This window comes from Chelonia mydas, chromosome 1 (assembly GCF_015237465.2).
Source record: "Chelonia mydas isolate rCheMyd1 chromosome 1, rCheMyd1.pri.v2, whole genome shotgun sequence".
NCBI classification, from domain to species: domain Eukaryota; kingdom Metazoa; phylum Chordata; order Testudines; family Cheloniidae; genus Chelonia; species Chelonia mydas.
In genome coordinates this window covers 158,931,429-158,959,052 of record NC_057849.1, presented here as the reverse complement: position 1 = coordinate 158,959,052, position 27,624 = coordinate 158,931,429, and the positions used below count along the sequence as shown (strand labels likewise).

The 27,624-nt window shown below is 43.4% G+C and overlaps 1 protein-coding gene across 17 annotated transcripts in view; it reads left to right on the top strand.

Annotated features, from left to right (window-relative positions):
* Positions 1 to 27,624, top strand: part of TTC3 (tetratricopeptide repeat domain 3) — a 131,592-nt gene that overhangs the window by 51,390 nt on the left and 52,578 nt on the right. For 9 of the 17 annotated variants that reach the window (XM_043538240.1, XM_043538239.1, XM_037904079.2 and 6 more), the window contains 9 exons: positions 4,985 to 5,045; positions 8,077 to 8,143; positions 11,595 to 11,732; positions 17,742 to 17,822; positions 18,668 to 18,780; positions 19,047 to 19,173; positions 21,325 to 21,447; positions 21,639 to 21,740; positions 22,454 to 22,546. In XM_043538240.1, coding sequence (XP_043394175.1) covers positions 4,985 to 5,045; positions 8,077 to 8,143; positions 11,595 to 11,732; positions 17,742 to 17,822; positions 18,668 to 18,780; positions 19,047 to 19,173; positions 21,325 to 21,447; positions 21,639 to 21,740; positions 22,454 to 22,546 — 905 coding nt within the window. Of the gene's footprint in view, positions 1 to 4,978; positions 5,046 to 8,076; positions 8,144 to 11,594; positions 11,733 to 17,741; positions 17,823 to 18,667; positions 18,781 to 19,046; positions 19,174 to 21,324; positions 21,448 to 21,638; positions 21,741 to 22,453; positions 22,547 to 27,624 lie in introns of all 17 variants that reach the window. The other 8 variants (XM_043538238.1, XM_043538237.1, XM_043538236.1 and 5 more) reach the window with 1 other exon arrangement.

Genomic DNA, 27,624 nt, shown 5'->3' with positions numbered 1-27,624 from the left:
ATATATGCTTTTTAAACATTAGAAGAAGATGGGTTATTACACACTAATTAGGCAAATAGCAGGACAAAGGTACAAAAACTGTTTTTTAATGGAGTTTTGGTTATGTTTTTTAATGTTTGCTTGAGTGCAATATCAGTTCCTTAAAAGAAAATTCCAGTGTAATAATGAAAAGAGAATTTAATCTGTACGCTTAAATGCTAAAATGAGGATATACTTAAAACACTGGGTTTCAGACAGGCTCTCATTTGCTAGTTTCCCACAGGCTACAAGTATGAGGAAACTCTATTGTGCATTATTATTTGTAAGTGTCACCTTCAGTAAATATTTGAACCTGCACAGTGCAGAGTTCCCACAGAAATCTTAACTTTAGGCTCCTATTTTTTAAAAGGTTTTGGTTTGTTTATTCTAAAGTTCATAATTATTTTATTAAGTCTAAATAACTTTTCATTGTTAACACTGTGGTAATTTTTGTTTTAAAGTGATAAAGATTTTATGCCACTAAGAAGTTTTTAATAAACATATTAGTCCCTGATGCTGCAAATACTTGTGCGTATGTTTAAGTACATAAATAGTCCCATGGGACTATTCGTGCGAATACAGTGGTGTACCTGTTTAAGTATTTGCAGAATCAGTCTTAATTTTCATGGTTTTTTTACCTATAGCATTTGTATTAAATTCATATAAAAGATGCCACTAATGTATAATATATTCATTATACATTTTCATCTAAAGTTGCAGTAGCACATATTTTCAAATTAGTTTTACAGCACCTCAGCCTAATTTAAAGCAGTGATTTAAAAAAATCCTCCTGGAGTACTTCAGTGAGTCAGAATAAAGTATATCCTTGCATTTGCTAAGCCTTTTATCAAGTTGTGATCGATGAGCATCCTTTTTTTTTTTTTTTTTTTTTTTTTTTTTTTTTTAAGGAGAAAACCCTGATTTTCATAACTTAGCATGTCATGAAGAACCCTGGCAAAATCCAGCACTCACCAAATCTATAACTGAACATTGCCAACTATTAATTGTCTATTTAGGAGTCCCAAAACATAATTTTGCTTACACAGATAATCAGATCTTCTGATCATGGACTGGTGAAAGGTTGAACAGCAAAATAATTGCCTGTCTCGTAAAGCTTTCATTTAAAATCTGCTAAAAATTCAAAACAAAAATAAAAATGTTAAAAATTGAATTTTGACTTAATAATAAACACACATTCAAACATCCAATCTTACATTTCATTTCCTTCCATCTTTAGGCAAGTAACTGAGCAAAAATACTTTTCCAACCAGTGGTTTCACTTATTTCTAGCAGACCAGAAAAGAAATCAAAATACTTTTTAAATGTTTTTCTTCATTTTGTTGCATTTTCATTATGTTGCGCTTTTACCTATAGAATTGTAATAAATTAATATAAAAATGCCACTAATGTATAATATGTTCATTATACATTCTAAAATTATTATAAAAAAAACCAGGGAGTCCTTGTGGCACCTTAAAGACTAACAAATTTATTTGGTCATAAGCTTTTGTGGGCTAAAACCCACTTCATCAGCTGCATGGAGTGAAAAATACAGTAAGCAGTATATATATATTACAGCACATGAAAAGATGGGAGTGAAATTTGTTAGTCTCTAAGGTGCCACAAGGATTCCTCGTTGTTTTTGCTGATATAGACTAATACGGCTACCACTCTGAAATCCTTAAAATTATAGTTTTAAATTATCACAGGAACCAACCAATTGAGTAATCATCACAATATTAAGATATGTGAAGTACTAGAATTAATTACTTGAGTTTGACTTCAATCACTTACCTGCACTGGAGATAGTGATAGGTATCCTCGATGGACATTTGTTTAATAAATTCTTCTCAGAGTTCTAATTGACCTAGTATCTCACAGATGACTGGGTTTCTAAGACACGGGCTCAACAGTGATGTGTTCAACAATAAATTTTCTGTGGCTATTGATCATCTGAATCTTTCAAGCATCTGCACATTTTATAGCCTCAGAGCTTAATATTGGTCTGAGACAAAGATCTGCAGTCCTAAAGCTAATCTAGGCCAAAATTTTTAAGTCATTAAAAAAAGAAAAGGAGGACTTGTGGCACCTTAGAGACTAACCAATTTATTTGAGCATGAGCTTTCGTGAGCTACAGCTCACTTCATCGGATGCATACTGTGGAAATTGCAGAAGACGTTATATACACAGACACCATGAAACAATACCTCCTCCCACCCCACTCTCCTGCTGGTAATAGCTTATCTAAAGTGATCATCAAGTTGGGCCATTTCCAGCACAAATCCAGGTTTTCTCACCCTCCTATATTGATGACATCTTCATCATCTGGACCCATGGAAAAGAAGCCCTTGAGGAATTCCACCATGATTTCAACAATTTCCATCCCACCATCAACCTCAGCCTGGTCCAGTCCACACAAGAGATCCACTTCCTGGACACTACAGTGCTAATAAACAATGGTCACATAAACACCACCCTATACCGGAAACCTACTAACCGCTATTCCTACCTACATGCCTCCAGCTTTCACCCTGACCACACCACACGATCCATTGTCTACAGCCAAGCTCTGCGATACAACCGCATTTGCTCCAACCCCTCAGACAGAGACAAACACCTACAAGATCTCTATCAAGCATTCTTACAGCTACAATACCCACCTGCGGAAGTGAAGAAACAGATTGATAGAGCCAGAAGAGTTCCCAGAAGTCACCTACTACAGGACAGGCCTAACAAAGAAAATAACAGAACGCCACTAGCCGTCACCTTCAGCCCCCAACTAAAACCCCTCCAACGCATTATTAAGGATCTACAACCTATCCTGAAGGATGACCCAACACTCTCACAAATCTTGGGAGACAGGCCAGTCCTTGCCTACAGACAACCCCCCAACCTGGAGCGAATACTCACCAACAACCACATACCACACAACAGAACCACTAACCCAGGAACCTATCCTTGCAACAAAGCCCGTTGCCAACTGTGCCCACATATCTATTCAGGGGACACCATCACAGGGCCTAATAACATCAGCCACACTATCAGAGGCTTGTTCACCTGCACATCTACCAATGTGATATATGCCATCATGTGCCAGCAATGTCCCTCTGCCATGTACATTGGTCAAACTGGACAGTCTCTACGTAAAAGAATAAATGGACACAAATCAGATGTCAAGAATTATAACATTCATAAACTAGTCGGAGAACACTTCAATCTCTCTGGTCACGCAATCAGAGACATGAAGGTCGCTATCTTACAACAAAAAAACTTCAAATCCAGAGTCCAGCGAGAAACTGCTGAATTGGAATTCATTTGCAAATTGGATACTATTAATTTAGGCTTAAATAGAGACTGGGAGTGGCTAAGTCATTATGCAAGGTAGCCTATTTCCCCTTGTTTCCCCCCCCCCCCCCCCGTTCTGGTTAAACTTGGATTTATGCTGGAAGTGGCCCACCTTGATTGTCATGCACATTGTGGGGAGAGTGGTCAGTTTGGATGAGCTATTGCCAGCAGGAGAGTGACTTTGTGTGTGTGTATGGGGGTGGGGGAGTGAGAACCTGTATTTGTGCTGGAAATGGCCCACCTTGATTTTCATGCAGGTTGTAAGGAGAGTGGTCACTTTGGATAGGCTATTACCAGCAGGAGAGTGAGTTTGTGTGTGTGGTTTTTGGAGGGGGGTGAGGGGGTGAGAGAACCTGGATTTCTGCAGGAAATGGCCCACCTTGATTATCATACACATTGTGAAGAGAGTGGTCACTTTGGATGGGCTATTACCAGCAAGAGAGTGAGTTTGTCTGTGGGGGGGGCGGAGGGTGAGAGAACCTGGATTTGTGCTGGAAATGGCCCAACTTGATGATCACTTTAGATAAGCTATTACCAGCAGGAGCGTGGGGTGGGAGGAGGTATTGTTTCATGGTGTCTGTGTATATAATGTCTTCCGCAATTTCCACAGTATGCATCCGATGAAGTGAGCTGTAGTTCACGAAAGCTCATGCTCAAATAAATTGGTTAGTCTCTAAGGTGCCACAAGTCCTCCTTTTCTTTTTGCGAATACAGACTAACTCTGAAGGTTTACTCTGAAACCTTTAAGTCGTCAGTAATTTTGGGAGCCCAATTTGAAACATCTTAAGGGTGCTTAATTTTTAAAAGGCTTCTATTTAACATTTGCAGAAACTCATGCCCTCTTATGGTGTCTCAAGTTTGGCACCCAAAATCATTAATCACTTTTTTAAAAATTGGAATTAATCTGTGGTGGAATAATTATAATTTTACAGGAAAAAAAGATCTCTTTTACAGTTGCCTGATATGATGTAATATAGAGAGGAAGAAACTTTTGTCATGAATTCTCTTCATCCGTAGAACATTACAGCGTGGACTGGCATAGGTAGAGAAAATAACTTATTTAGATTGGGTATACTGGAGTGTTTATTCTCTCCATTTCTTTTCTCTCTCAATGTAAACTCAGTCGTTTGAACTGAATGAGTCTATTCAGAAAGGTATTCTTTAAGTATTGTGGCTAAATACATCAAATTGAAATTATAATATGAAATATGTTCTAATAAGGCCCATATTGATATTTTACTCATTCAAAAAATTAGACAATGTCAACAGGAATTTTCAAAATGAAATAATTTTTAGCTTGTTGCTGATATAACCTCTTTATAATATGTGATTGTTTAAAAAATAAGTTTCTTTAAACAATTGTAAGGGTTTTTCTTCTTAATTAAAAGGGTCTTCTAGCAAGGGAGAAATTGTACACAAAGTGGTGGTAAATTTCCAAAGTAAACAAACTGGATAAAGAAAGAAGTGATATTTTTATTAACTTCTTTCAGTTACATTAATCTGAGATATTTGTAACTGTTGGAGGTACAAAATTTTCAGACAAAATGTGATTTTTCGAGTTTGTGTTCTTTTAAATGAATGTTATCTTCAATTGGTTCAAAATGATATTTTTATGTAACAGGAGAGAATCACCAAAATAAAGGAAAACTAAAGAACAAAACCAGTGATTCTGAAAAGACGAGGTAAGAAGGAGATATTTTATCATTTTAGTAACTTTACATGGTGAAAATCTTGGGAAGAACATTAATGAAATTTTCACTGTTCCTATTTTTATATATTCTTGAAAGGACAAATTTTCACATGAGGAAGGCATTCAGATATATTGGATACAAACTCTCACTGACATGTTGGAGACTTCAACATTTTGTGCACTCCTAGCTAATAAAGAAGCTGTTCATTTTTTTTTTTTTAAAGTGATTGACCAGTAATGGTGGTTCTCATCTTTTTTTGATTCTGTGTAGAAGTCTGTAATATTGAATTTGATCACAGTTGTTTCAATAGCAATGGATAGTTGTCATAAGCACAAGTTTATGATTTCCTTGAAGGTCCAAGAAGAAGAAACTAAGCTGTAGAAGGAAGAGCCATGATTAAAAATTAGATCTTCAGTGACAAAAGGAACCCAGAAAAACAGGACCATATAAATATTATCACTGCTAAATTTGCTCAACTTCTCTCCTTCAACAGTTTTTCTGTAATAGTCTTATAATAAGTATCTAAAATCATGTCCCAACAATTCATTAACATTTGTAAGTAAGTGAATGCTCTAAATGAGTTGGCAACCCTACTTGTGAAGTAGCAAACTTTCTAATCGCACAAAACTAAACACCTTTGCCCTGCCCCCTTCCCTGCCCCTTCCCCAAGACTCTGCCATGAGTCCCCACCCCCCACTCACTCCATCCTTCCTCCCTCTGTTGCTCACTCTCCCCCACCCTCACTCACTCATTTTTACCGGCTTGGAGCAGGGGGTTGGGGTGAGGGCTCCGGCTGCGGGTGTGGGCTCCAGGCTGGGGCCAGAGATGAGGAGTTCAGGGTGTGGGAGGGGGCTCCGGGCTGGGGCAGGGGTTTGGGTTGCGGGGTGAGGGCTTCGGCTGGGTGTGCAGGCTCTGGGGTGGGGCTGGGAATGAGGGGTTCAGGTTGTGGGAGGGGGCTCGGGGCAGGGGATTGGGATGCGGGGGGGTGATGGCTCTGGTCTGGGAGTGTAGGCTCCAGGGTGAGGCCAGAAATGAGGGGTTCAGGATGTGGGAGGAGGCTCTGAGTTGGGACAAGGGGTGGGGTGCGGACTCCGGGAAGGAGTTTAGGTGCAGGAGGGAGCTCACAGCTGGGACTGGGGGTTAGGGTGTGGGAGGCGATGTGGGATGCAGGCTCCAGGAGGGGGCTGAGGGCTGGGGTAGAGGGTTGGGGCGCAGGAGGGAGTGAGGAGTGTGGGTTCTGGGTGGTGCTTACTTTGGGCAGCTCCCCATAAGCAGCGACATGTCTCTCAGCTCCAAGGCGTAGCCAGGCGGCTCTGCGTAGTGTGCACTGCCCCCGGCCTCAGGCACCGCCTCTGCAGCTCCCAGTGGCCGGGAGCCACCCAGAGCCAGGTAGGGAGCCTGCCTTAGCCCTGCTGTGCTACCGACCGGACTTTTAACGGCCCAGACAGCTCTACTGCCAGGATCCCTTTTTGACTGGGTGTTCCGGTCGAAAATGGGTTACCTGGCAACCCTATTCACAAGGCATAGAAGTTACTTTAAAAAACAGATTAGCAAAAAAGGAAAGTAATAGCAGAATCGCTAATTATAACACATTTGTATAGGTTTGAAGGTATTGAGATGCTAAAGTGTTAGAATTACCAGAGAAATGTCTGTAAACAAATGTCTAAAAATAGTGTGCATGTGAGAGAGAGAGAGAATACAAACAAATCCAAATCACTACTTGTATAACCATCTTGTACCACATAGCTGTTTACTTCTGCCAAAGGGGTTTCTTGATGATAGTAAATGCATTACTGACATTAAGATGAGCCTGTAGCTATTTCAGTAGATCTTACTTTGAAAAATAATTATCATAAGTCATAAAATAATTATTAAAACTTCTAAGAATGCTACGCGGGCTATAAAATTTTGTTAAGTTTGTATTAAGGCTGTCAGTTTGCTGTTTTTACCTCTCAGATAATTAGATATGTGATCAAGGATAGGTATTCAAAGATCCTTTGATAGAGAACTGTCTAGACACAACAGAATTTTTTTGGTTTGCTTTTCAGCTGTAACCTTCTTTATCACAGTGGCTGACTACATAATCACAGCCTGAAACAAATTTGATATGGTGTTAGTGGAACACCAAAGTATGAAACCCTACTAGGCCATTTTGAAGTCACTTTTCAGAGCTGAACTACACTTTGATTAACTATACAGGTCCAGACAGCTGACTAAATTTGTTTAATTACTGCATCTGTCATGGAGAGGCTGCACTATTTGAAGTTTTTGTATTGTTCAGAGGCCATTCGCAATTTTATAAATAAATGCGTAATTAGAAAATTCTTGTTAAGAAAATGTGTTGATGCCATTACTTAATCACAATCTACTTTTATATCTTTGTGGCTGTTGCTGTGAAAAGTCTATGGAGCCTAGCCATAACAATGAATGTGTTTATTGTGCAGTCGAGGATACTGTGGATCTCATACTAATTAATGAATTAAAATTTAGCCACATCAGCATAGCTTGGATCATATCATTTTCAAGGTCCCCTCACACTTGCTCTACTGTATACAACAGACACATTCCTTCCTAGAAATCTCCATTTCCTTAGCACACAATCTTTAGGACTCTTCCCATGTGATGGGTGCTTGCTGCCCTTGAACATGGGGCAGAGATGAAGGTATAATCAAATGTCTTTAGAAGCTGGGAGTATGCTTCTCAGCACGGGTAGAGAGATGCATGTTAGCTATGCTGGAGCTAGTGCACTAAAAATAGCAGAGTGGCTCAGGTGGCTAGCCCTATGCCCCATCCTTGATGCTGCAGTCATGATGTTGTTTTTGTGTGTTAGCTTGAGCAGAGCTAGTGCGTATCTGTCTACCTGCTCTGGGAAGCACTGTCCCAGTTGCTGTGCAGGCATACCCCATATAGCTACATAAGCCAACGAATTTCTTCACCCTCTGAAGAATGGAGTATATAAAATGTATATGTACAAATTCCAATTTAAAAATTGAAGTGATGCTAATACTGTCTTTAATTGTAGAGATCATCTGAGTTTGAAGATCGATTCTAAAAACATCCAGGATAAACTCTGTAGTGCTATCCAACAGGTAAATGAAGGAAACAACTGAAAACACTAGGATCTTAATTTAAAAAAACTTCTTTCATGTCTCTTGTTTGAATAAATCATGTTATCTTGGCAATAACATTACTTAAGTATTAAAAAATACAACAATGGTATTTAATTAACATGTTGAGGCAGCCCAGGATTTAACTACACATCTATCAGACAAGCATAAACTTCTGAACAGGGCTATGTATACTCTGGTACAATAGAACCAAATTAAACACCATCAGCCCCTAAATTCTGCTGCAGTGTTAATTTATTGTGTTGCTAATCAAGTGCAGATTAGGACATTTTAACTGAAGTTTACAATTAAGTAAGCATCAGCTTTGGAAAAGTACCTCTTAGGTGAATATCTTAAAAAATATTACATATTTTCTATGTCATAGAGGCTATCCAATGATCCTCCAAAAGTATCAAAACTCAAGAGACACAAAACTACTTTTAAGGAAGTTGGTATGGTTGACTTTGGGCCATGAATCCTAAGAAAGACATTTATGTCACCAATTTACAGAAAATTCAATACAAGAACCACATAATAATAAAAATAACATAAATTGACAACCAGTCACTCAAAGATCAGGAAAATAAATACAAATTCAGATTTATGACAAATTTCACCATCAGCATTTTCTCCATTCTATCCTAAGAGTAGATGAATTTTCAAATAGGGCAATTGTAGTAACCATTTTGTTTTGGAATTCAGCTATGGTTTTTCAGCTTGACTTCTGAAATCTGAATTTTGATGGATGAAAGTTAATCTAAAATTCATCAAGATAAAACTTTTGAAATTTAAAATGTTCTCTAAGGCCCCAGTGTTTGACACTGGCTAGTCTCAGCACAGAATGAGAAGATGTTAACATGGATTTGACAAGGTCATTACTTCGAAATCTCACTTCAGTGGTACCAACAGGACTAGGTAGATTTGGCTTTTGTTTTCGCTTCATTCAAATTTTTAATATTTGGGTGAAACATGATTGTAATGTTTGAAGTAATTTTTTAAATATTAATAACTTTTCAATTTCTACTTCAAAGAATCTGAAAATAAAACAATTTTACGTACTGAAAACTGTAATTTTAGGTATGACTTAGGAGATCATTACAGTCTGTGTAATAGTGAATTTCTTTAGTATTCAGCTTGTTATAATATGTTTTTAATGTATTCATTTGGATTTATGTAAATAGGAAAAAGGGGACCTAATGATACCCGCTAGCACCCTCGCCAAAGCTTAAAAATACACCAAAATAATACCCAAGCATAATTAAAATACAGCAGTATAATTCAGTATAACACACACTCAGGAAATCAGGCAGCTTAGAATCTCAAGTCATCCTCCCCCATCAAATATTTCCCCACTTTTATCATTTCTTTCCCACCCCCAACCCTATCTTCCATTGCCTAGAGAGACAATGATGAGCTTTATTCATAATTTTTTACGTTTAAATTATTTCATATCTTAAAAGAAAATGAGGAATGAAAGCTTATAAAACAGGTCTGCCTGACACAGGAACAATGAGGCATTATAGTGTGTGTATATGTACATGTACTGCCCTGTTCGTGCATTGTAAAAATCCTTATGCAGTCGTCTTTAACAAGTAATTGATACCTATGCATAGTAGCTACTTTGACATTAAATTCAGCTTTGTTTTTCCTTAATTACTTGTTCAAAATACTAAGGCTCCAATCCTGCAACTACTTGTGCTTGGAGGACTTCTGCACAGCAGTCCATCATGTGGTTCACAGCATAGGATCAGAACCTAAAATATTAGACCACTTTATGAACTAATGACTTCTGTGTTTATCTCATTTATACAGCAACTTTAGAGGAGTAACAAGCTCATACAATACCCAAGATATTGCAGCATTAAATATAAAAGAAAACCAAAAGTGAAAAGATATAGACCAGGGAGAGAGAAAATGTTTTCAAATTGCTTTATTGTTTTAGAGAAATGGGTGAGTGTAAGGTGAAAAAATATAGGAAGTCTGCTTTTAGATGGTAAAAGTGCTGAGGGGCAGACTCTTAAACCGTGGTGATGAAATCATGGGACAGGACAGAGGAGTTGAGATTTAGAGTGACTAAGGCCTTGTCTACACTACTGAGTTTTGTCAGCAAAAGCTGCCTTTTGCCGACAAAACACAGGAGCTGTACACATTACAAAGCTACTTTTAGCGGCGAAACTCTGCTGTTTTGCAGACAAAATAAAACCACCTCAACGAGAAGCATAAAACTTTTTGCGGAAAAGTTAAAGCGACAAAGTGTCAGTGTATACACTGCTGTTTGTTTTGTCAACATAACTGACTTCCACCAGTATCCCATAATGCCTGCCATGACCGCTCTGCTCAGTGTAGGCATGCGCCTCTTCCCTTTCAAAGCTCTGGGAAGTATCTGACAGCTCAGTGTGCTGCTCTGTTTGGGAAACAAAGAGCAAATCATTAGCATGGAATGCTCCTGTTCTGCCCTGCACTGGGAACGCAGGGGCAGGCAGGCTGCTGCTGCGGGGAGCAGGGGGGACGATGGATGATTGCCGTGCTGCTTTGACATTCCTCAGCATGGAGAGCTCACACAGCTGCTCAGGATGCTGCTCCTGGCAGCTCAGGAGGCTGTGGGAGAACTCGGAGGGAATCATAGAACCATAGGCTGGCAGAATGGGCTGCTTCAGGGGAGACTGCTGTGCCGACTGCCAAGCAGAGTCGGGAGCTGATGTGGGGTGTGGGTCCCCTTCCCCCCCTCAGGATAGGTGGTCAGCCTGCTGTCTCGCCTGCCCCAGCCACACCACTCTCCTCTCTCTCCCTCCCACCACACGCTTCATTTGAAAAAGCAGCTGACAATCTACTAGGATGCCCCTGAAATGATGGGATTGAGAAACCTGCCGCATGTGATGCTGTACCTGCCCCATGAGGTATTGCAAACCCTTCCCAAAGCATCCTGCGGCCAGTTGCACAGTGGGATAGCTACCACCGTGCACTGTGTGGATGCACTCTGCCGAGACAAGGATCTAGTTGGACATGCAATAGCAGTTTTTAATAAAGCACTTTAAAGTGGCATAACTTTTTCCAACAAAACTTTGTAGTGTAGACAAAGCCTAGATCTGTGTGGTAGGTTGGAACAGTAGACCATTGACATAGAGGGATGACAATTTTTAAATGAATGGGAAGCCAGTGAAGTTGTGCGGGGGAGGGAGAGGGGAATGGGTCTGAAATAATATTTTTAAAGTTACCAAATTTACTTCTGTGCAGACTGTGAATACCCACAAGCCAGGTAAAAGTGAATGTTGCCACTGAACTAAATTAAAAAAGGTGGAACTCTTGTAACCAAAATGCAGAAAATATTGAACTCTGATATTATTTAACCACTTGGATTACATTTTTAATAATTAATAGCTTGTTTCATAACATAGTCAACAAAATTTGATTTAGTTAAGATTGATTTTTGTAGGTGGATTTAACTGTGTTGCCAGAAATGTTGAAGAAGCTTGTTCATGATGGCTATACAGCCTTGACGGACCAGCGTTGTCGCAGTGCTGAACAATTCTTTTCAAAGTTATTGAATATTTTGGATCCTTCAGAGTTAAAGGTAAGGAGTAGGGTGCCATGGGCTACTTATTAGGGATGATTGAGCCTTGACCTGTAAGTTTTTTATATTTCACTGCTTTCCCCCTGCAAAGCAGTCATTATTATTATTATTATTATTTATTATTATTACTTGTTTCCAGTCACATTCCACTATGTGCTAGGCATTGTACAAATGTAAAAAAAAGTAGTGTGTCTCAAATAGCTTATAATTTAAAAAGATACAACATATAAAGTGGTTATGGTGATCATGGACAACATCTTGACATTAAAATGTATTGGGAATACAAATTTTTATCTGTGTGCATATACACAAAATTGCACATCCTAAACATTTTAAGATGTGATCCATAGCCATATTTATTCTCTCTCTTTAGATTATAAACTCTCTGTGGCAAATGCCGTGATTTTTCTTTAATTATCTAATCTATCCCCAATAACCTTCTTACATATTTTCATTGTCATACATTTCATACAATTTTTAATGTAGTTTTCAGTATCTGCTCCTGGGAGAATTATGCGCCACTGCACAATGCAGAATTTGCTCAGAACTAATGTTCTGCACAAGCAGCTCCTTGTGGAGGTGGCACTTAGACCGCAGCCTCCACTGGCATGGCAAGACCCGGCACCAAGTTCATCTGTGTGTAGCGCCCCGGCGACTATGGTGGAAGCGGCACTGCGGAAGGACTCTGTCAGAGACCTGCGCCACCGATGCTCCCCAGCGCTGAAAACGGCTGGATTGACCCAGCACGGCTCCCACTCCCCGACGCAGACGCGGCACCGGAAGCAAGGGAGGAGCAGCTCTGCATCCCAGAGGTCCACCCCTGTGGAGTGTGCCAATGGGGTGTGTCCTTAAGAGGAGCACCCAGCACCGAAGCCTGCGGAGACAGCACCGTTGACTTCGGCCCTGCAAGGAGGACCATTGAGTCCAGTGCCATTGGACTCCCCAGCCCAGGACATCCACCTCGGACACCTTTCAGGCCATGAGGGACCTCATTGCCGCGACAGCGCCAAGGTCACCCACCTGTTGCACCAAGCCTCCGGTACCAAATCGCATGGCACCGTCTCGAGGCAAACTAGCGATGCTCCGTCCCTCAGCGCCGCTCACAATTCTGGCACCAGTGATACTTGCAGCACTGCTCCAGGTTATGCCAGTGCTCCTGCTCGCGACGCTGATCCATGCGTCGATCCCCATTGCATGGCAGGTCCCACTCCTGCCACCAGTCCCGGTGCTACTCAGCGACCCTGCGCAGCTCCAGGTCACGGCACCGCTCTCCGGCGTGGCACCGCTCACAGGATCAGCTCCGCTCGGCACCGCCCTGGCCATAGCGGTCCTGGTCTTCGGACTCAGAGGCGGGATCTAGATACTCAGAGCGGGGTTGGCACCGGTTGGGCCATGGATGCTCTGAGATGGGGGCAGGGCCGTGGCCTGCGCAGTGGCAGGGACCAGTGCAGTGGCCATTTTGGACCCTGTGGGCATACCACCAAGCGCAAGGCGCCCAGTCTAAAGGCTCCCGATCAGCCACCTCTGAACTGTTGTTGCCAGAGGCTTCTGCCAGTTGCCCCACCCCTCAAGGTGCCGAGGAGGTGCAGTGCCCGCCTCCTCTCTCCCCCCGGACCCCTCCCCCCCCCAACCCAACTCCAACTCCGGTTCCTAAGCAGAACCCTGGTCCAGCCAGCGAGATAGGACAGGAAGTCCCTGATGAGCAGGAGGGACAGGAGGATCCTGTTTCCCAAGTAGCCTCCTCATCCTCCTCCCCAGACAAGGCCGTTGCAAGCACTTCTGTCTCCGGACCATCACCCCATAGACAACCGCACCCACCAGGACCTCCGTCGCAGGGTTGCGCACAACATGGGTCTGCAGGCCAAGGAGGTGGTGGAGTCAGAGGACCTGATGGTCGACATCTTGGCCCCGGAAGGTCCTTTGAGGGTGGCTCTGCCCCTCATTAAGACCATACAGGCCAATGCCAAGACCATCTGGCAGACCCCGGCCTCCATCCCTCCCACCGCTAAGGGCGTTGAGATGAAATACTTCGTCCCATCGAAGGAGTACGAATACCTCTTCATGCACCCACAGCCTTGTTCATTGGTGGTTGCAGCAGTGAACAAAGAGAGGCAGGGGCTAAGCAGCTGGACTTGTCTGGGTGTAAGGTGTACTCGATTTGGGTGGCCGGGGGTGGGGAGGTGGGAGCTGCAACTCAGGATTGCCAATCAGCAGGCCGTTCTGAGCTGGTGTAGCTTCAGCTCCTGGAACTTGATTCTCAAATTAGAGCTGGTTCCGTCAGAGACCAGGGAGGAGTTCGGAGCCATAGTGGAGTAGGGCAAGGTGGTGGCACGGACCCCACTGGATACTGCAGACTCGGCAGTGCACACCTTGTCTTCTGGTATCGCCATGAGGCGTAGTTCTTGGTTGCAAGCCTCGGGCCTTCTGCCTGAGGTTCAACAGACAATGCAGGACCTGCCTTTTGATGGGGCAGGCCTGTTCGTGGAGCAGACTGACTCTCGGCTACATGGCCTGAAAGACGGGCTGCTGTGAAATCTTTGGGTATGCACGCCCTGGCAACCCAACGCAAACATTTCAAGCCCCAACAACAGCAGTGCTCCTACCCTCCTCGGCTGAGGCAGGACTTCTACAGGAGAAGGGGCAGGAACGGCTGAAGGAAGTTTTCCAGCCCCGCTTCCGGCCTGGGCCAGGGCCCGACTAATCCATCATCTGGTTCCAAGCTGCCCTTTTGAAGGGGCGTCCAAGGACAGTGCACCAGCCTCGATTACGGATCCTTCCCCATCTTTTTTTGAATCATCTGTCCCACTTCTACCGTGCTTGGTCCCAAATAACTTTGGCAGCTGGGTCCTCCCTATGGTGGAAGTGGGATATTCTCTCCAGTTCTGCTCCTACCCAACCCCCTTCCCTGTCTCATTTCAGGGACCCCTCTCCTGAGCAACTCCTTATCCAGGAGGTGTAGGCACTCCTCACCATGGGAGCGGTGGAGGAGGTTCCTCAGGAGCTAAGGAGCAAGGGATTCTACTCCCAATACTTCCTAATCCCCAAGGCCAAGGTGGGGTCTCAAACCCATTCTAGATCTGTGCGGACTCAACAAATTAATGGAAAAGTTGAAGTTCTGCATGGTCTCCCTGTTTACCATTATCCTCTCCCTGGATCCAGGAGACTGGTATGCCACCCTCGACATGAAGGATGCGTACTTCCATATAGCGATTCGTCTCACGCACCGGCTCTTCGTACGCTTCATGGTCAACCACAAGCATTACCAATTCACTGTCCTACCATTCGGCCTCTCAACAGCCCCCCAAGTGTTCACCAACTGCATGTTGGTGGTGACTGCTTTCCTCCGTCGACAGCAGGTACAAGTATACCCCTACCTCGATGACTGGCTGCTTAGGGGCCACACCAGGGGGCAGGTGCAGTCCCAAATCCGTTTGGTCAGGTACACGTTTGAGTGACTGGGCGTCTTCCTCAACTTGGAGAAGTCGACCTTGGAACCGACCCAAAGAATAGAATTCTTTGGAGCAGTGTTAGACTTGGTTCAGGCGCGAGTTCTTCTGCCAGAGACCCAATTCTGAGTCATCACGGACATAATTCAAAGCCTCCAGCCATTCCCAACCACAGCAGCAAGGGGGTGCCTGAGTCTCCTCGGCCACATGGCTGCTTTCACTTATGTGACCTGGCACGCCAGGCTGCTGCTCAGACCTTTGCAGGCATGGCTCACGTTGGCCTACCGCCCGAGGTGCAACAGCTTGAATTTGATGGTCACGGTGCCAGGGCAGGTCTTCACGTCCCTCTACTGGTGGCTCAACCCTCGAGCAGCGTGCGAAGGAGTCCCTCTCCACAACCCTCAACCTTCCTTGTCCCTGGTTACGGTTACGTAGGCTCTGGGATTGGTGCGCATCTGGTAGACCTCCAGACACAGGACCTGTGGTCACAGGATGAGCTCTCCCTGCATATCAACATCAAGGAGCTGAGGGCAGTGCGCCTAGCCTGCCAGGCCTTTCAGGCCCGACTACAAGGCCAGTGCGTAGTGCTTCTAATGGACAACACCACTGCCATGTTTTACATCAACAAGCAGGGTGGAGCCCATTCCTCTCCCCTATGCCAGGAGGCCCTCCGGCTGTTGGAGTTCTGCATAGCCCACTCCATTCACCTGGAAGCATCCTTTCTACCAGGAGTTCAGAACATGCTGGCGGCCTTTCACTCGGTAGCATCTGGTTGATCTGTCTTCGCCAACGCTATGGTTGGTCATTTCCTCAAAGGTCTGGACTGCCTACATTCCCAGATCAGGCATCCTGTCCCTGTTTGGAACCTTAACCTGGTGCTCTCCAGGCTCATGGGGACCCCATTTGAACCACTGGCAACTTGCTCCCTCCTATATCTGTCATGGAAAGTGGCTTTCCTGGTCGCCATTACTTCTGCGAGGAGGGTGTCTGAGCTAAAGGCCCTCACCTTTGACCCACCTTACACGGTTTTCCACAAGGATAAGGTGCAACTCAGGCTGCACCCAGCCTTTCTCCCCAAGGTGGAGTCACGCTTACATACCAGTCAGGACATTTTCCTGCCTGTCTTTTACCCTAAGCCTCATGCCAGTAACTGGGAGCAGAGGCTGCACTCGCTCAGTGTTTGGCAAGCACTAGCTTTCTACATCGAGCGCACTAAGTCGTTCAGAAAATTGAACCAGTTGTTCGTAGTGGTGGGAGACCAGATGAAAGGACTCCTGGTCTCATCTCAAAGAATATCCTCCTGGATAAGGAGTTGCATCCACACATGCTATGAGCTGGCCAGAGTACTGTCCCCGGCTCTTACAATGCACTCCATGAGGGCCCAGGCCTCGTCAGCAGCATTCTTGTCCCGGGTCCCAATCCAAGAAATCTGCAGGGCAGCAACTTGGTCCTTGGTGCATACCTTCACCTTGCATTACGCCATTGTCCGGCACGCCGGAGATGAAGCGGTTTCGGTAGAGCGGTGCTACAGTCAGCGTTTCCTTAAGTCCAACCCCACCACCTAGGTAAGGCTGGGGAGTCACCTAATTGGATTTGATATGAGTAAGCACTCAAAGAAGAAAAAACGGTTACTCACCTCTCGTAACTGTTGTTCTTCGAGATGTGTTGCTCATGTCCATTCCAAACCCACCCGCCTTCCCCTGTCAGAGTAACCAGCAAGAAGGAACAGAGGAGGCGCTGGGTCAGCAGGGTCATATATTGAGCGCCATGAGGGAACCACTCTAGGGGGCTCCACAGCCGACCCGATGGGTGCTGCTAGGGGAAAAATTTTCCAACCTAATTGGAATGGATATGAGCAACACATCTCGAAGAACAACAGTTAAGAGAGGTGAGTAGCTGTGTTTTTGACAGACAAAATGTGCAGAATTTTAAAATACTGTGTGCAGAATTTAATTTTTTGGCGCAGAATTTCCCTACGAGTAAGTATCATATAGTGTGTATGTATATATGTATGCACACACCTCACAAACATGAAATATCGCAGATCCTGTTGCATTGGCAGGGCTTCCTTCTGCAACAAGAGAAACACTAGCTTAACTGTCCAGGCACATAGCATGGTTATCGACCTGAAATCATGTCTCCTAACTGTGGAGTTTCTAGTAACATCCATTCATTTAGGAAAATTTTTAAGAAATTTAGTGTAGCCATCTAGCTTAAATATATTAACTTGTTCTTCCTTTGTTGAGTATTTTCTCCGTGAACATAGTATGGTAAGCTCAGGTATAATTTTACCAAAAGCAGTAGTTCCAGAACACATCACCATGCTATGTTTGAGGATGGTAAAAGAACAGGAGGACCCTTTTAAGCCATCATAAAAGGTCAAATCAGGATCCTGTCAATTGTAACACTGATCCGTTATTGCTTGAAGATTGTGATTGTATGAATTGTGATTTTTCCCTGTACCTTCTGTGGAGAACATTGTCTACTTCAAGGCAGTGTGTTCTGGTTACTAACTTAACCTTTTCACACATACTATTAATGTGATTTCTTTGACTATTTGCAGCAGCTGAATCTTGCTGTTATTGACTATGTGGTAATCATCTATGGACATGCCACTGCTCTCCTTGGAATAGGACAGCCTGAGGTAAGACTTTAAGCTATTACAGTTGATTCTTCTGAATCTTAAAATTCTAGTTCAGACATTAGGTGATCCACCAGCACCTTTTATGAGCAGACAGAAATGACTGGGTGAACTCCAGGAAGGGATGTTCCGGCTGTTAGAAAGTAATGTTGTTTACTGTCCAGATAAGCTTGTATTTGGACTTGTAGAAATTAAAGTACTAAGTAAGAAAATTACCTATAAGTTTTCAAATGGGACTCCAAGTCTATTAATCAAAGGGAAATCAGTCCTGCTAGCCATTTTTTTCCCTTTTTTTTTTTTTATAGTATTTAGAGAGTGAGTAACTTGAGTAGACCCAGCTACCATAACAAGTCACTTTTTAGTAGCGTTTTAAATATTTTTGGTCCATGAATGCCCAACAGCAGATAAGGATTAAGGTTCTGCCTCATTTAGTTGTCCCTCCCACCCCCAAATATTTTGGAGTACTTTTAAAAATAGAGTTCTTGTAGCTTTCTAGTGTCTTGAGATTTTGAATTATTTAATGTATATTCAGGAGAAAAGACTAATCATAACATTGTACACTTGCCTCCCTAAAGTAATAAATAATGGATCATGCGAGAGGGAAGCTTAATTTCCAGAACATGCAATCATGATTCAGTCTAGATCAATGAACTGTTTTTTATGTATGTAAATCATAAAGAAAAAGAAAGTGCATAGTCACACCTTCAGTGTTCTTAAAGTTGACCAAAACATAGGCAGTGCTGCATTTTTTGTGTGCAGCTAAGAATCGTTATCCAAAAGCTGTTTGCCTTTTTGTTTTTTAACTATCTATCTCATTCATTTGTGATTATCTTAAACTTATTTTGAAGGAATTAGCAAAGGCTGAAGACCAGTTTAACACAATAATTGAGCAGTATCACAAGGAGAGATTTAATTGCTTGGCACATTATGGAATTGGAAAAGTATACCTTAGACAAAACAGGTTTGTATAATGTAAAACTTCGTTTTTATTAAGCTTGGTGCAGAGACAAATGAACTTAGATTTACTCTATAAATGAAGATATTTGTAACAAATATCCTTGTCTTTAATAGTTAACCCTTTCTCCACTACATTGCACTTCATACAGTCTTTAATTTATGATGGCTTTCAGCTTCACAAGCATGAAGCATTACATTCCATGTAAGACAGTTGCATGAAATAGCTGTAGAAGTTGTGACCTCGCTGTCTTGTATGTGTTTAAATTTTAGATTTTCAGATGCTATACATCAGTTCATGAAATCACATACAATGATTAATCGTAAAATTGTACCTGGAATATTAACTTGGCCCACAACATCTGTTGTCATTGAAGAGACTCGGACTGAGAAATTACAGGTAAATAAAAGTATCATCCCTGTTAATCGGAGAATTTCTTAATGAATGGGAAGTTGCTGATTTAATACAATTTCACTCAGCTAATGAATCTTAGCTTTTTACGATATCACCAAGACACAAGAAGGGAGAAGCAAGAGTCCTCAGAATCCTCACCCCGACTGTATTTCTTGGCAATTAAAATATCCTCTACCCAAGCCCCAGTTTGTAAAGAGGTGGGATCTGTTCCCTTAGTACCAAGTCAGCACTGCTTGAATGGGCTGGGCTCCCTTCTGAATGTACTCGGTTCCTAAAACTTGGGATCGAAGTAGGGCCTTGAGCTTTACTACCTTTTTTGGTAGCATATTGTGAAACTACACTGCCAGTGTTGTCCAAGCGTTAGTTGATCAGTTAGGTTCTTAGCACTTAGAAATTCAATGCAGAAAAATTTCTGTAATACATTGGACACTGTCAGTAAATAAATCATAAATAAGAAAGAATGGAAGTACTGAGAAACATGAAATTAAGTAATAGTTACTTTGTCAGTTTTTAAAGCCAACATTTGCTAGGGGTTTAACAACATGATTCCCAGTAATTTTAGTGGGAGTAGTGTGGTTACGTTTCTTGGTCAACCTTGAAAATCTCAACCATTAGCTTTAAGAGCGTCTTTCCCATTGAAATAGTAGAAACAAAACTATTTTTTCATTCACAAACACTATCCTTAAGTTGAGATAGAACTATTAACATGTAAAATGGTCTGGCCAAGCTGTATTACTCCTGGGGGAATTATTGTGCACAGAATTTTTAATTTTTTGGCACAGATTTTAAAATTCTGCATATTTTATTTGTCAAAATAACACAATATAATAATGCCAGTTTCAATTATTTTGGTAATTATTTAAAAAGACCTGTCAGGAAGTATGTCTGTAACAATACAGGTAACAAAAAAGATTCAGGAAATGTTTTTTTTGACAAATAGATTCTTTACAAAGATATTAATACAGAATTCTGAGGACTAATTTATTTAAACTACAATACAGAAACATATTTCCTGGACCTCTCAGACAAAGTGCAAAGTCTTGGGGGAGTAAAGGGTAACGGAGAAGCTGAGGGAGAGGGAAGTAATTGCTGGGAAGGAGCCTGGGAGTGAACTTGGAGGATTGTTGTGTGTGGGTGGGAGAAGTATGGAACATGGGTTGTTGTTTTGGTGGGGGGAGAATTTTGGGGAGTTGGGGAGCCACCTCCATATGGACCCTGGCTGACTTCTAGCCTTTCCCATTCAGTCAGGCACATCTGCCCCCCTCCCCGTGTGTCCCTGCACTCCCACTTCCCATTCAGCCAGACGTATCTGCACATGTCCCCATTTGGCCCTGAACCCCCACCCCCATGCGGCCCTGCACTCTCCCCTCCCCCGTCCTCATGTGGTTTTGCACCCTACTCCCATTCAGCCCTGTCTCAATGTAGTCATCCCACTAGTTCCTGTGCCCTTACTGCAGTCTACCCCCCCCCCCCACTAGCCCTTCTGAACCCCAGTCCATGTGGCCCCCCAGCGGCCCCATGCGCCCTGCTCTGTCTCTCCTCCCCTCCCCCTTCCCATATCCCGAGCCTCTTCACCTGGCCCTACAAGCAGGGCATTGTGAGGAAGGCAACCTCTACCCCCTCTCCGTGGCTGGCTGCTCTAGCCCATGAGGCAGCTGTCCTCTCTTCTGGTACCACATCGGTCCCTGGTGAGCAAAAGGTGTAATTGTAGTACGATCCCTTTCAAGGCTTCCTTTTGCCTTCCACTATTCTGCCGTCAGGGGAGCAGGGCACATGGGGGATGTCTTTCGGGGGCGGAGGGACATTAATTCTGCACTTGTGCAGTGGTGCGGAATTACCCCAGGAGTACTGTATGCAGAGAGGTTATGCATTCCTCACTGACACCTGTACAAGTACGAAGAACTTTTGAAATATTTTGCGGCATGTAAGCGGGGGAAGTTTTTAAAATAAAGTTTATACTTGAAAATTACTCTTTTGGCTCTGAAAATGTGGTGTGCGTTTCACCCTAAAAACCTCAAAATCTTAAAAATGTAAGTAGAGAGGTGTATGATCTCATTACTTGGTTTTTATGGCTGAGAAATAATTCTTTGGGACAATGTGATATCTCTATTTGTGATTTTATTTGATGTTTTATAGTTGATTTTGGAAAATTTAATTGAGGAGTGCAAGTTTCCTCCAGAGCCAGATGCAGTTTGTTCTTATCAGCAGTGCCATGGACATTCGAAAATTCAAATCTATTTTACTGACCCAGACTTCAAGGTAAACTTGGTTTTTTTTGTTGTTGTTTTTTTTTAAGGGTTTTGGAGATTAAACTTTTTGCTGGAGTTATGTGCCTTACACATTATTAAAGTTTTATGTGAAGCATAAATTCTTAATTTTGTTGTTCTTGTTGTTGAATGATACATTTTTTTTCTTTGAAAGCATAAATTCCTATGGTCTTCAAATTTTAGGGTTTTATACAGATTACTTGCTGTCAGCAGTGTAAAGTGGAGTTTCACATCAGCTGTTGGAAAAAGCTGAAAACTACAATTTACAGTGATAAAAATGACAAGGTAAGACCCATGTCAAACTTCTATTTAAGTATTAGTTATTAACTGTTTTCCAGGGGTATAGCTGTGCTAGGGTCATTAAGATGAGTACAGTCCTGAAGCCTTAACATTTCACCTGTCCTCTGGGGAACATACAGTCTGTGTTGCAGGCATAGGGAAATCCTGCAGGCGTCAAGGTATCTATGGAGGACAGGGATATTTATGTAGAGGCTCAATGTGTCTGGCCTGTTCTCTTACCTCTTACTTTATGGATGCTTGATTTCCTTAGGAACCTTGCTGTTGAGGCCTCCCCATCAGCTAATACTCCAAAACCAAAAGAGTTTCAATGTGCATAAGGAGACTTGGCAGAAAATAATGGTGGCAATCAGTATAATCTCCTGTTGAGAAATCCCAGCAGGTTTGGGATGGGAAAATGAGGCTGTTAAGATCAGAAAGTACCCTTTCTCAATCCATAGAGCACAAATTCTGTGGACAGGAAATGGGAGGATTTCACCATTGGTTTGGGAAGTAAGAGTATGTGCCATGAGCCACTGCTCCCAACTTTTCTCTAAGCTAAATGCAAGTAGAGGCACCTTTTAGTAATGGTCTTAATTAGCTTGGTCAGCTCAGGTTCAGTATACACAATAGCATTTCTGTACGAAAGCACAGAGATAGTGCATCTTTCCATTTTCTTGAAAATAGAATTTTTTTTCTACATACCTGATCTTCCCCCACAGGATTTTCTTCAAGACTCATGTTTCACTCCTGATTGTAGAGGCCTCATTTCAAAAATTGTTATCTTCAGTTCTTCTGGTCTTGTGAAATGTGTGGTAAGTAATTAAACATCAATGTGAAATGAGAATCAGTTTTTTAAAACAAATCCTCATCTTTCAATGAAGTTCCACTGAAGACTTGTAGAGTGTTACTTACTGACAGTGTGCAGTTATATAATTTCTCTAGAGGATCACAACACTTTACATACCTCAATTTTTAACGTTTTTAACACCCCTTTCCCCCACTTGAGGGAGGTGGTTTTTGTGGTTGTGGTTTGGGTACCTATTTTACAAATGGGTAAAAAGAGGCACAGGGTAAAGTGATTTGCCCTTGGGAGATAGCAAGTCAATCTACTGTGTTGCCAATATTACAAAACCACAGGTAGACTGGAATGTTTTAAATATAAGCTTCTTACATTTATTATAAGACCTTGGTATACAATTGTAATTTAGTGGGAGCTTCACTGAATTTTCATAGTACGATAAGTATGAGGTGGTCTGGCTCTACTAGTTTTAACAGATCCATGCTGTCTCAGATTCCTTGCACCTAAGTATCCTAGTTTGTTTTGGGCTGGTGACATACTGAAATGACTGATCATTGTAGGAGCAGGATTTCTGCCTGTTGAGGAAGAGGTACATCCAGTTATTTTGAGCATGGACCTCTTGAGCCCCTGTTTGGAGATTTTCCATTAGCAGTATCTCTTCGGCCCATGCGTGCACTTGATACAACCTCGTGCCACACACCGACGGTTTTTAGAGCTGCACTGGTGAAATGCCTGAATTCTTCTCTACCACCTCAGCCTGAGACTGAGTTTTAGCATGTCCGCCTCAGCATGTTCTACATGAACGACATGGCTTCAACTACATGGCATACTGTTCATAGTTAGTTTTAGTGTTTCTAGTTAGCATTAGCTGTTGTTAGTATAAGATTAGTTAGATAGTAGTGAGAGGTTTTGGTTTTTTCTCTCCCTTCTTTCCCCCTCCTTTTTTCTGTAGCGCTTATTTGACCTGGCTGGACATGCTTGGCTTGCCAGGTTTCAAATGCTCTCTCTCTTGTCGGGAGGCTATTCTTGTCAGCAATGACCATTCTAGGTGTATCTGTTGCTCGGGAGAGTCCCATATCTCCCAAAAGTGTAACTCTCTTGTCTGGCTTTCAAATCTACAGCACAAGAGAACTGGGAGTCCAAACTGAGGCTTCTGATCATGGAGCAGTGCCATTGAGCCACTTCTGAGTCAGGTCAGGAGACACACATACACAGACACACACCCTTATACATTTGTCTTTGAACAGATCCAGCATTCTTCAACCTCAGCCCTTGCTAAGAGGGAGAAGACTTCGGAGCTTTCCCTGAATCCTCCAAAGAAGAGGAATTCAGTCTCCCATCACAAGAAGCCAGCTTCCAAAAGGCCACAATCTCCCACTAAGTCTACAGTGTTGGAGTCTTTGACCTCTCTGCTTGGTACCATGGAGGAGAAGGACTCTCTCTGGTACCAGTGGGACAGGTAGATCCTGGAGTGCTTCAGAGAAACATGGCACCAGCAGGCCCATGGTGGTACCTATGAAGGACAGGGAGGCCCAGGACATAGACTACTCTAAAATGGCATCATCGACATCAGACTTACCAGTAATGATTGTGGCAATGGATGCATCACTGATAGAGTGGGAAGCACACTTCAGTACTCTCACAACTCAGGGCAGATGGTCACCTCTGAAAACCAGCCTCTATATCAACCTGTTGGAACTCAGGGCAGTCAGAAACACCTGTCTTCAGTTCCTACTCCTCAGCAGGAGCAAATCAGTCAGAATCATGATAGACGTTGCAGCTTACATGTTCTATATCAACAAACAGAAAGGAGCAAGATTCCCCTCCCTGTGCGATGAAACTGTGAAGTTTATGGAACTGGTGTATAGCCCATCAGATTAATCTCTCAGCTGTTTACCTTCCTGGAGTCCAGAATGTCGCAGCCGATATGCTCAGCACGCACCTGTCCCAGGTGTACAAATGGGTGTTGGATTCTCATATGTTTCACAGGATATTCCAAACGTGGGGACTTCCAGAGGTGGACCTGTTTGCTACATTAAGCAATAAGAATTGTCCTCTATCCTGCTCAAGAGGAGGTCTAGGTCAGCACTCTTTGGGAGATGCTTTTCTCCTTCCCTGAAGGAAGGGCATTTTCTACACATTCCCTCCAAACACCGCTTATACTAAGAATGAAGAAAAGATAAGCCAGGACAAGGCCAGGGTTATCCTTATAGTACTGACCTAGCTACAACAGTATCTTGGTATCCTTACCTGCTTCACTTGTGTGTTAAACCAGCTTTCAAGCTTCTGACCATCCCTCATCTCCTCTCCCAGGACACAGGTCATGTGCTTCACCCTGACATATGGGTTTCTCCGCCTCTTAGCATGGCTCCTAGATGGTTCATGGCATTAGAATCCATCTACTCGATAGGAATACAACAGGTATTACTAAACAGTAGAAGAGAGTCAACTCACATTGCTTAATTTTCGGAAATGAAAAACGTTCAACCACTGGTGTCACCATCACTTTCTTGTGCCTGAATCCTTTTAATATCTGCCATCTTGGATTACCTGCTACACTTGAAGAAATCTGAGTGATCAGTTAAGGTTATCAGCATTGCCTCCCCGACTAGAAGTGTTTTCCATATTTGCTCACCCTATATGGTTAAGATTGGTTAAGAGTTTAGGGAACCTGTACTCCAAGATTAAGGATCCTACTCCTACTTGGGATCTCATCCTGGTACTTAAATACCTTAATGGACCTCTGTTTGAACCTATGGCAACCTGCTCCTTGCATCTTATCTATGAAGTTGGCCTTGCTTATAGATATCCTGTCAGTTCAAGGGGCTGGGGAGATTGGGGCCTTGATAACAGACCCTGCCCGCCATTTATGATACTTTTCAAGGACAAGGTCTCTTTATGACCGCATCCTAAATTCTTACCTAAAGTGCTGTCAGATTTTCATCTTAACCAGGCCACTCATCTGTCAGTATTTTTCTCTAAACCACATAAATCCCAGCACGAGATCTCCTTTCAGACTTTAGAGGTTAGATGGGCATTGGCCTTTTATCTTGGTAGGACTGAGCAATTTCAGAAATCACATAGATTGTGTCATCGCAAAGAGATCCAAGGGGTCCACAATCTCTATACAAAGACTTTGGATCTCTGGGTGCATTGTCACTTGCTATGATGCACTTGGTGCTCTTCTTCTCCAAAGGATTGTAGCACACACTCTACCAGATCACCAGCAACTGCCACAGCTTTAGTCAAGAACATTCCAGTATCTGAGATATGCATAGCTGCCACACAGGCCTCAATGCATGGTTTTTCTAAACACTCTGCCTTGGTCCATGCTGTCAGATCTGTTGTGGTGGTTGGTACTGCTATACTGTCTTTAGTCTTAGTGAGTTCCAAAGCTCCTTCCTCGCTGTGGGTGTACTGCTTGGGAGTCACCTGAAGTGGAGCACCCATGTGGATGCTATTCAGCGAAAAAGAGGTTACTCACCTTGTGCAGTAACTGGTTCTTTAAGATGTGTCCCCGGATGGATGCTCCATTAACAGCCCTTCTTCCCCTCTGTTTTGGACTGGTGTTTGTTGAACATTTGGATAGAAAAGGAACTGAGGGGGATTTGCCCCTGCAGCTCTATATACCCTCATTGTGTGACACAAGGTTGTATAGAGCATGTGCACCAGTCGAACGAGCACTGCTAATGGAAAATCTCTGACTAAGGGCTCAAGAGATATATGCACACTTGAAGTGAAGCACGCATAGGGACATGCATTTAGAGCAGGGGTGGCAAACTTTTTGGCCCGAGGGCCACATTGGGGTGCAAAACTGTATGGAGGGCTGGGTAGGGAAGGTTGTGCCTCCCCAAACAGCCTGGCCCCCTCCCTATTCCTGCCCTTTGACTGCCCCCTTCAGAACACCCGACCTGTCCGGCTCCCCCGCTCTTTGACCCCTGACCGCCCCCTCCTGGGATCCCCCACCCCTAACCGCCCTCTCCTGGGACCCCACCCCCTATCCAACCCCCCCTGCTCCCTGTCCCCTGACTGCCCCGACCCCTGTCCACACCCCCGGCCTCTGACACGCTCCCCCGGGACTCCCACACCTATCCAAACCCCCTGTTCCCCATCCCCTGACCGCCCCCACAGGCCCACAACCCATCCAACCCCCCCCCCCTGCTCCTTGTCCCCTGACCGCCCCCCGGAACCTCCTGCCCCTTATCTAACCCCAGCCCCCACCCCGCTCCCCGCCACCTTACAATGCCGCTCAGAGTGGCAGGACTGGCTTATCGGAAAGCCTGGGAGCTGGGCGGGTGCAAGCTGCGCAGCCTGCATGGCTGCACGGGAAGGGGGACAGCAGGGGAGGGGCCGGGGGCTAGCCTCCCCGGCCAGGAGCTGAAGGGTCGGGCAGGACAATCCCGTGGGTCGTAGTTTGCCCACCTCTGCTTTAGAAGGACTACGGTTACTGTGCAAGATGAATAACCTCTTCTTTTAGTAAATAGGAAGCATTGCTCTAAGGTTTTCTGTATTGCTTGGTAGGGCATAAAATATTTGTAATCTTGGAGAACATAGCCATGGGATATTTGGCAATGATTTAATTGAGGTACTGTAGTATCTCTCCAGTACTGCCTCAGAATACTGTCCAAGTCAATCTGTGATCACTGCTTTTCTGTTGGTGGCTAGTGGAGCTGAATTCCTGATTGCCATATGGTGTTAATATGTAAGTGGGTTCTTTAATCCCAGAGACCAGTCAAGAAGAATAGGCTTTATGACCCAAAGTTACCACTGTATCCAAACAAAATAATGACAGTATTAGAGAATTCTCTCATAAGGAGGGGAAGAAACTCTCAAACTGTAAAACAGTGGTGGTGCCCCAAACATCACAACCAGTGTTGGAATGAAGAAGGCACAAACCTCCTGGCAACTCCTAGTAATGAGGACAAGGAAGATTTAGGAGCTCATCCCCCTTGACAAATGACGTTTTAAATAAATATCCGGACTTTATGCTGCAGTGGAACTGTCTTCCCTTTCTTGTGGCTGTGTAAGGTGGTTACTGCATCCTAGAGCAGTATCATCATATGAGACATTGGGGAAATAATTGTAAGGAAT